Source organism: Ptychodera flava, chromosome 11, assembly GCF_041260155.1.
Source record: "Ptychodera flava strain L36383 chromosome 11, AS_Pfla_20210202, whole genome shotgun sequence".
In the NCBI taxonomy this organism is placed as follows: Eukaryota; Metazoa; Hemichordata; class Enteropneusta; family Ptychoderidae; genus Ptychodera; species Ptychodera flava.
Window position 1 is genome coordinate 39779271 of NC_091938.1, and position 9980 is coordinate 39789250.

The 9980-nt window shown below is 37.3% G+C and overlaps 1 protein-coding gene across 1 annotated transcript; it reads left to right on the top strand.

Moving 5' to 3' along the window:
* The first annotated feature begins 778 nt into the window (after positions 1 to 778).
* LOC139143160 (homeobox protein SIX2-like) lies at positions 779 to 9980 on the top strand. The gene is made up of 4 exons (XM_070713295.1): positions 779 to 1035; positions 4097 to 4178; positions 8174 to 8295; positions 8953 to 9980. The coding sequence occupies exons 2-4, from the start codon at positions 4098 to 4100 to the stop codon at positions 9107 to 9109; spliced, it is 360 nt and encodes a 119-aa protein (XP_070569396.1). The 5' UTR covers positions 779 to 1035; position 4097; the 3' UTR covers positions 9110 to 9980.

Below are 9980 nucleotides of genomic sequence, written 5' to 3' on the forward strand. Positions count from 1 at the left end.
CCACCTAAAATGTCAAGTCTGTCCCCTAATTTTGATGAATGGGTACAAAGTGCCCCTTACAATGAACATGCTGAGAAACATTGACATGTATATATATATATATATATATATATATATATATATATATATATATATAATATATATATATTATATAATATATATATACAAAATGTAATAATATTTGTTGCATCTTTACTAGCTTTTTTCTCTTGTGCATATATATGTATATATATATATATATAATATATATATATTATATATATATATAATATATATATATATATATATATATATATATATATATATATATATATATATATATATATATATCAACAGTGCTCGATGTCACAGCAGAGCGTTATGAACAATGACCAGACATTAATTTCAAACATAGAGTAATTTTTGTTGCATCTTACTAGCTTCTTTTTCTCTATGTGTGTGTGCGTATATATATATATATATATATATATATATATATATATATTATATATATATATATATATATATATATATATATATATATATATATATATATATATATATATATATATATATAATGCTTGCCTATGTTTGTTTGGTAATACTTAAGTGTTTTCCATACGCGACGGTTTCAGGTTTTCAGCTTCACTTCGGACAGAATATCCAAATCTGTGTTATCGATAAAAAATTCACAATTGAACTAACATTGCTATAGTTGCAGATCCTAGTGGCCGTAGAGCTGTACTCCAGGCCATACATGGAGAAAGGCTGCCCCTACCAGCTTGCTGACATTTCTCCCCACAAAAGCTTTCTTTTCATTCCTGGGGAAAAGGGGAAAAAAGTCAGTTTAGCCAGACATCCTGGCGCCAGGGTTCCAAATGGCGCGTGCCGGGACCCAATCATATTTCTCCACGAGTTTGGAACGAACATGAACTGGTCGGTCATCCGAAGTCAGAAAGTTTAGTCTGGTCCTGGTTTTCAGAGGTCGACAGTATTCGCTTCGCTGGCGAAGAATCGAGTCTGGAAATAGGTGACTGTATAGAGAGCAATTTTGAAGTAAGCAATTTTCTTCTTTTTCTGAGAAAAATGGGTTTCAGTTAATGTTGAAGTTGGAACAGAAAAAGAAAAGCAACATTTTTACACTCCTTTGTATCATGTATATAGAGTTACCTTTACTATATACGCCTAAAATTTATTTGAGCTATATTAGGCGTACAGGTCGAAAAAATGATTGCTTACGATGTGAGTTGTAGTTTCGAAAACAATACGTGTATCCGTCGGATATTGACCATTCTGCGTCACTGCTTATGGAAAGTGTCTTGGCTATTGACAAAGGTTGAGACGACCCAAACTAGCCAAAATTAGCCAAACCAGCATAAACCACCAAAAACGACCCATATCATCAAGTAAACGACCTAAAACAAACATTCTAGGTATTCAGGGATACAATAAAACTCCACCTTCTGGAGAAACCGTCGACAGAATTGCGGGCAGCCATGTTGTTGGTACTATCAATTACCAAGTTGTGGGGCTCATTTCGATGACACAACTGAAAACGAAAATAACTTCAGCATCGTAACTGGGCTCACCGAAGGAGGGCGCTTGTATGTATGTATGTATGTTGTATGTATATGTGTGTATATGCATGCATGCATGTATATGTGTATGTATGTATGTATGTATGTATGTATGTATGTATGTATGTATGTATGTATGTATGTATGTATGTATGTATGTGTGTCTCCACATATAAATGTAGACATGCATGTTCCTGTAATATGCCCTTGTATCAATATGGCCATGTGAGGGCGCTGTTTTTTTAAAGCGACCACCCACTTAATCTGTTATTTGCTAGATCTTCAACTTTCCATGGTAACCTGCATGCACGCATATATATGTTTGTGTGCATGCATGCATGCATGCACATATATGCAGGTATGTGTATGTACATGTATGGAACCAGGGCCACGGCACATGTTATCTTAATATTTGGTTTGTAGAATTTATTCAAATAAATTAATGTTGGTATCAAAAAAATGTGAATGAGCTGTAAAAATGTAATAAACTAAAAACTTTGATCTCATTCCTTGGTAAGCCACTAAACACGACAACGGGGAAATTCCCTGTGCTACACTTTACGTTGTAAAAGCAGTAACAATCTTGCACAGCGCCCTCTATTGAAGAACAAACCGAACCCCTTAACTCGTTGATGGCATGTATAGGAATTTGCAATGATCGAAAATGCCGGCTGGTTTTCGCCGTTTTTGGGGCGGTTTCTCCAGAAATCTGAGACATATTTCATCCCTGTGCTTATTTTAGGTCGTTTACTTGATGATATGGGTCGTTTATGGTGGTTTATGGTGGTTTGGCTAATTTTGGCTAGTTTGGGTCGTCTCAACCTTTGTCAATAGCGAAAGTGTCTTCAAGTTTAGATTATGCATCTCGAAGATCTTCATCTTGTGTAAGCTTACGTTTGATTAATTTGAACTTTCCATTCTTCTCGGAAAAAAACATAGACTTAAACGAAAACTGGGAAAGTGAACTAGATAGTCATCGACCATCCTTCCTATAACGAAATACATATTTCAAAATATTCGTTCCGAAACAGATCAATGTGACTTGTGCTCCCAGGAATGGCAAAGTAGCGAAATTGGCGCGAAAATGACCGCACGACAAAATTTGCAAGATGAAAATGGCGCGAAGCATTGGAGCGACAGCTACTGCGGAAATCTGCAAAATTAATCAGCGCTACCAGTGCACATCTCAGAATGAAAATATCGTGGTCCGCAGTCACTTCGTCGCATCTGAACACTAATGAACTTAACAGTAGCAGTAATTGTGACAGGAAAATAGGACTCTAGAAACTTTCATGCACCTACCTTTGGCTTTTACCCAGCCGCAGCGCTACAAAAGTCGTTCTCTTACTTAAATTGATAGTCAACATTGTATTAAATTTTTAATCTAGTCAAGATATATTTGAAGAATAAAATTACGGAAATTAAATTAAAGAACGATAAATGCCAATAGTCACAGCCATCCTACCTTACGACAATACATTCAGTGTGATAGTTTTCGGATGACCTCAGTTTTCGGACATTAAATGACATGCTGTTCGTTGTACTCACTTCGCTCCGTATTGATAGTCTTTTACAAGTCATGCTACCGCATATTAAGTCAGGTGACGCTGCTGTCCCGTTTTGGACAGTTTTTTTCGGTAGAAGCTATTTCGGGCGCTACAAACTTGGCGAAGTTTATAGCCACACCGTACGATACAAGGTGTCGAACGCAACACACAGAGACAGCCTGTGTCCGATATCTAAGCGCTGTACACGTCGAAATATTGTTGCGTCGTCCATGGATTAAACGTAACTAATTATCACGAAATATTTTCATATAGTTTTCTGAACACATCAAAATTGAAAATCGGGGTTCGAAGTTTCAAAATGTCAGTATTTAGCCCCTGTAATCATATTCCAAATACGAAGTCCGATAATTGCGATAGCAGCCCGATTACTACGCACTCAACATGGGTCAAAAATTTGGCAACTTTGACCCCTAAATGCCACTTCTGTCAGTGTTAGGCCTAACAGTTTGAGGATAAACACAATAAAGTTTCTAAATGTATGATAATAAAGATTTCGTAAGCTCGTCATTTTACGGCTTTGGCGAAATTCATACCCTGTCCGAAAACTGTCACCCTGAGAGTATACCAAGAGATCGTTACAGTTTGCCATTACATTAGTAACTTCCTCACATGTCCTTCACGAATGGTAATTGATGAAAATTAAAATATGTCTGTCATAATCCTGATAATCTAGATCGTGTAATTTAAATGTTGATGATGAGGTGCTTCTAGATATCGTGCACCAAATATATTGTTTGTAAACAAGTTCAACTTGACACATATGGCCTGCATGTGTATTTTATGATCAAATGATAATGTTATGATTATCGTCACCTAGAGTAACCATTTATGATTCTTCACCATTAGCCACAATATTGATTTTTTTTCTCCAAACGTAGGCAACCTGGACCAAAAATGCTTGTGATGAGCTTTGAAAAGTTTACTCTGTACACTCTATTACCTAGAAAATTTTTTTTGTTTTAAATTTGATAGGATGAGTTCAGCAGAGATCAGGTCTTTGATTAAACTGGCCATGGAAAACAAAGACTACAAGAAAGTATATGAACTTCTAGAGGTAAGAAATACTAGAAATGTGAATTGAATTAATTCAACCTCAGTATGTTTAATTCTTTTTCGAAAACAAACATGTGGTTCACTGACCCAAAGCAAATTTCTTTGTAGGAGTCATACTTGTAGTTTAGCAGGAGAGGTTTTTTAAAGGTGCCTTTATCATACCAGAAATGCTCTTTAACCCTTTCACCACCATGGTTTTACCCAAACCCATTGTTATCAATAGTAATCTTGGACCTGTTTACTGGGAACTGGGGGTGAACAGGTTAAAGGGTGGACCATTAGATCTTGGGAGGGGGGGGTGGTCAAAAACAGAAAAAAAAAAATTTCAGAGCAGAAAGTTAGGAAAAAAAAATCTTCAAACTAGTTTGCAAAATAAAAAAAAAATAAATAAGAAGACAAAGGCGTAAAAAAAAATCTGCAAAAGTCTAAATTTGAATTTTTTTTAGATTTTACCGACAGAAAGCAACTTTCTGTATTTTTAGTAGATCCTCCCGGCACATTTTTAATTTTAATTTATACATTTAGAGTGACTGTATCCCTTATACTGGAAGTTGTGATTATCTTATCTTTTCGGGACTTTTGTATTCTGATCACTTGAAAATTATGAAATTATAGAGCCTGTTTTCTACTTGTTTCCTGCGTACAAACCAAGCAGGTACACTAGGTAAAACATTGAAACTATGGTATGGTTGTCAAGACAGAAAGTTGTATTTGCCTTTTAAGATCAAGGTAAACAGATGCAGGCCACATCAGTTTCATTTTTTTCACAGCATTTTATTGCAATGATGAATGCAAGAATGGGTGAACAAGTAGAAACACGTCAATAATGATAAAACAACATATCAAGTCATTATGTATTATTTTGCTTTTAAAAGGCATTTTCAATTCTTTTTTCTCAAAAAACAGCCTCAAAAAACAACAGCAACACATGTTTAACATTCAACAATACACTACGTAGAATGCCATCTATCCAACAAATCCCAACACAAAAACACACAAAAGGGTTGAACTTTGAAAGTTTCTCGATAGCAAATACTGAATAAATCTGCATGAATAATCGTTTTTGTGTAGCAAATTTCAAAGAAATTGGACAAGCCCTTTCAGAGAATACAGATTTTTTGACCATGAATGGCATAAATTGCCCTAAAAAGACAAATATTGAAATTTCAACCACATCTATACACAATTTGGACATGCTGCTACAGAGAAATAGATGTTTTGATCAAAAAAGGGCAACAATTGCTCTAAAAACACAAATATGCAAATTTAACTATATTATTTAGCTTATTTTAGCTTCTCAGCTTGTCAAAATCAATTGTAAATCATGAGATGCATGATGTTTGGTGGGGTGAATGTAGGCATTTCACCACGCAGTAGAAAGGGAAGCCAGGAAACCAAAATAGTCAATTTTCAAAACTATAGGAAGCTACTGAGGAGCAAGAAGACCATGTTTCAGAGGAAGATGTGTAATCCGAAAAAAATGCTCCCAAAGTGCCACCAAATAACACCATTTTTATCTCTATTTTTCAAAAGCTCCAACAGCAGGAGGGGGACACCCCTCTCCTGACCTCCCCCCCCCCCCCCCCCCCCCCCCCCCCCCCCCCCCCCCCCCCCCCCCCGTAAAAATACTCCCCAAGTGCCACCAAAATAACACCATTTTAATCTCTATTTTTCAAAAGCTCCAACAGCAGGAGGGGACACACCCCTCCTGACCTCCCCCCACAAAAATACTCCCCAAGTGCCACCAAATAACACCATTTTAATCTCTATTTTTCAAAAGCTCCAACGGCAGGAGGGGGACACCCCCTCCTGACCACCCCCGCAAAAATACTCCCCAAGTGCCACCAAATAACACCATTTTAATCTCTATTTTTCAAAAGCTCCACAGCAGCAGGGGGCACCCTCTCTGACCTCCCCCCCCCTCGTGACTGCTTGCGTGGCCGCTTGTGGTGCTTGGCACCACATCTTTGCCCTCTTTATCTTCAGACAGCGACGAACTAAAAAAAAATATAAATCTGAAAATTTACTCTGAAAAAAAAAATTTGCACAGCTAATCTCAATTGGAAAAAAAATTTCAGAAATTAACAATAGTAAAAAAATTTCACAATTCATTGTGACCCACCCCCCTCCAAGGTCTAATGGTCCATCCCTAAAGAGAATGCGCAATTAAGTGAGGTAGATATACATCTCACTTTATGCATCTTCACAAAAGACACTGAAGATCCGCGAAGTGAACTTCATAATTTGAGCTCTGCTTCTTTATGTTCACTCCAGCATAAGAGTAAATTTTGAATGTTCCATGAGTCAGCTTGTAAACACATTTGTCATCTACAGATGTTTCATTGTGTAAATGGGACATTAAGGGATGTCTTTACAGGTTTCTTTGCTCTGGGTATCTTCTAAAGTTATGCAGTGACAAAGTCCTTAAATTCATTTCCATTTTTCAGTACAAATTACAAAACCAGGAATGTTTTGATGCAGCAGTAATTTACTTTTTGATGTAGTAGTGGCTCACTGTTTATTTGATATTTCATTTGTTCCAAGCAAATGTTAAAACAGGCTGACAGAGCTAGTGTAGGTCACTGTGCATGAGGATGAGTCTCAAAACATGATTTTTGGTACATTTAAAAGTTGAATTTCTTTCAAAAAAACAAGCCAATGGGTTGGGGTTATTCTGGGTATCGAAAACTAATAATACTCAACCCAACATTCTAAGCAGAAATTCGGACATGTTACAGCTTACATATGTCATGTGATATTACAGAACTAAACCTTGTCTTCTATTATCAAGTTTTGCTCCTGTCAACATACTAACTTCCATTGGTCCACATCATACCATTTCAAAAATTCAGTCAACCTGTCGACTTAATTTTGTCAAAGGCCACAGAGAAAAATATCAGAATAAAAGGAAGAAACTTTGCTCTTCACTACTTGAAACAACACAAAAGAAATTGTCTAACAACACTCATTTCTTGCCCAGCAATGTCACAAATATAATATCATAGGCCACCCCTAGTGAACCAAAAAAGTTTTGAGTAACTTCTCATTTGCATGATAATACATCCATCGTTTCTGAGTGTCACCAAACAAAGCACCCCCAATGCTGTGCTCCTGACTAACCCCACATAGAAAATGCCTGTTATGAATTTTTTAGCAGTTTTAATATTTAATAGAGTTTTAAAAACTCAGAAATGCAGTCGAACTATCTTCATTAAAGGGACATTAGCTGTAAAACTGTTGACTAATTTTTCACTACTCTGTTTCAATGTATCAACTACAGAATTTTACTATAATCCGATCAACATGAATGCGCTCGGTGTTCTGCTTGCCAGCACGGCCTGTATATGTGAAATGGACATTGTTATTGTTGATAAATGTATTCCAGTCCGGACCTGAATACAAAATTTAAACAATAACAATGCAGATTATACTCATATAGGGTATATTTATGAGCTAAATATTAGGAATTTCTCCATGGTTCAGGGATTCAAACCAGAAACTACAGATGATACACAGAACAAACAAAATAAAAAAAATGACCAAAGTTACAGCTGAGGAATCTTCAATAATGCATAGACATCTTGATGGTTATTGATCGTCAGCATTGTTTGTTTGTTAGTGGTGCCTTTTCTAAATCAGGTGCCTTTATATTTTTTAGCAGACCGTGTCCTCTTGATGCATCCCTTTGTCCATGGTCGAAACCACAGAAATACTGTTTTGCTTTCTCAAAGATTTCAGGCGCCCAAAAAATAAACAGCAAATATGTTTTCACTTTCCTTTTACAGCCATGGTATTCACAGCCTAAGAATGAGCTCAAACAATATTGCATAATCTGAAACAGTTGTGAATATACATTTTGCAAGGGTTAACATGGCATATATAGAACGAGAGCAAACAATCTAAATTTTTACCTCAGGTGTTGTACATGCATATTTTAACAGTTTCATTAAATCGGGAGCCTCTATTGTGACTGTGAGTGCTTATTTTACCTTACAGACCTACCCATACGATGACGGTGAAGATCTTGTTTCATTGTGGGACAAAGCGCATTACCTGGAGAAGTTTAATAGGGACCACAAACCACTAACCCCTTTGATTAAATTCAGAATTCGCCAAAGGTACAGTCCAAGTTTCTCATATCCATGTAAACAGCAATTTTTGGAGTGCCAATCCTCTTAGTCCTACTGTATTGATCAGTTTGTCTCTGAGAGTATTGAACAAGCTGCATGCTTTACAAATTTCCCAAAGTTAAAAGATGACACAGTGAGGACATCAGAGGTAATCTTAAGTCATCAAATTTTTAGGCTGCCCTCGATTTCATCAATAATTATAATTAAAGCTGAATGTACCTCTGGGACAGACATTCAGACTCAAACTTTAACATTATTCTTTTGGGCTACCACTTGTGGAGGCTCATTTTAAAGTGTATGTAGTACATTAACTTTCCACCAGTTTACTAACTTTAGTTTTGTGAAAATCAGAAATTTTGTTTTCCCTCATAGAGATACATAGGGGTGGTGATGACCATTTTGAATTTAAAATATTGGTATTTTTTAAATATCGTTTAATTTGTTGCTCTAGTGCCAAACTTTGCACCAGGACCCCTGATTTGTATTCTTGATTTTGAAAGAGACTAGCTAAAAGTTTGCTCATGAGGAAAGTTAGAGCAAAGTTTACATCTTTCATTTTCAAGGCTCAAACTACCTTATCTTTAAGATTCCTCAGAAGTGAAAATTCAGATCTGTCAGTAAAGTGTATTACTCTGGTCTCTAAAGGTTTCCGCCACCCAGGAGTATCTTGCCTACTGAACAGCGTCAGGTGAAAACACTACCAAACTATGCCAGGCAAATCTTGGAATGCTGGTACGCAGAGCACCAGCGATACCCATACCCAGCCCTGGAGAAGGCAGAACTATCCAGAAGAACTGGGTGACCCTGACACAGGTGAGGACATGGTTTGCAAATATGAGAAGACGTGTGAAGAAGAGGGAAAATGCCAACGGAAAGTCATTGATGTCACACAAGCAATTTAGAGTGTACAAAAAGAGTTCAAGTTCTGGTAAGAAGAGAAAACACACAGTGATTAAAGAGGTGCCAACACCGGGGATGCGCATCAATGATGGCTCTCAGGCACCAGGAGTAGAAAAGCTACAAGTCTCCTGTAATGTAGATGGTGGAGGCCAGCAGCTAAATAGACAAAGACAACCCTCTGCATTTCACCCAGTGCTATCTTCAAAGGCAAAAGATGAAAAACTTGTCGCCATAGAAAATGCTGAAGGCAGATCACTGAATTCCAGTACCAGTCAGCCATATCAGGACTGTTTGCGACACTTTCAAAGCGTGCTTCAGCTCAGTAGAAGGGAAAATGACACCTACCTGAACTTTCAACCTTACCAAGAGTATGAGTCAACCGCTGTATCTGGTTCCTACAACCCACTTTGTGGGAGTTACACCTTTCAACCATGGCCGTTAACCAGCAGCAATAGTGGATACGAGCAGTACTGCCCACTATCCCCAATCTACAACATGTCACCTGTTTTTACCAACCAGAGAGTAGCCATCGCTTCAGCGCCTCCAGTCAAACTTCCATCTGACAAAGTGACCCATCCTTTCTCAGATAACGTCCTTGCCAGCATCAAGGCAGATGATTCTTCATGTCCAGCATCCCCAGAGATGACTCCAACCATTGTCAACCTTGATAAAAAGGCCAAACAGTATGAATTGATATACACAAGTCCCCTACAAGGAGCATTGCCACCATCAGATTTGCTAAGCTCAGTACCTCATTCACTTATTCAAGATTC

Excerpts from the sequence above, each read along its gene's own strand:
- LOC139143160 (XM_070713295.1), top strand. The coding sequence starts at position 4,098 with ATGAGTTCAGCAGAGATCAGGTCTTTGATTAAACTGGCCATGGAAAAC. Across the intron at positions 4,179-8,173 it reads AAGTATATGAACTTCTAGAG|ACCTACCCATACGATGACGG; the intron begins GTAAGAAATACT and ends TTTACCTTACAG. Across the intron at positions 8,296-8,952 it reads AAATTCAGAATTCGCCAAAG|GTTTCCGCCACCCAGGAGTA; the intron begins GTACAGTCCAAG and ends TGGTCTCTAAAG.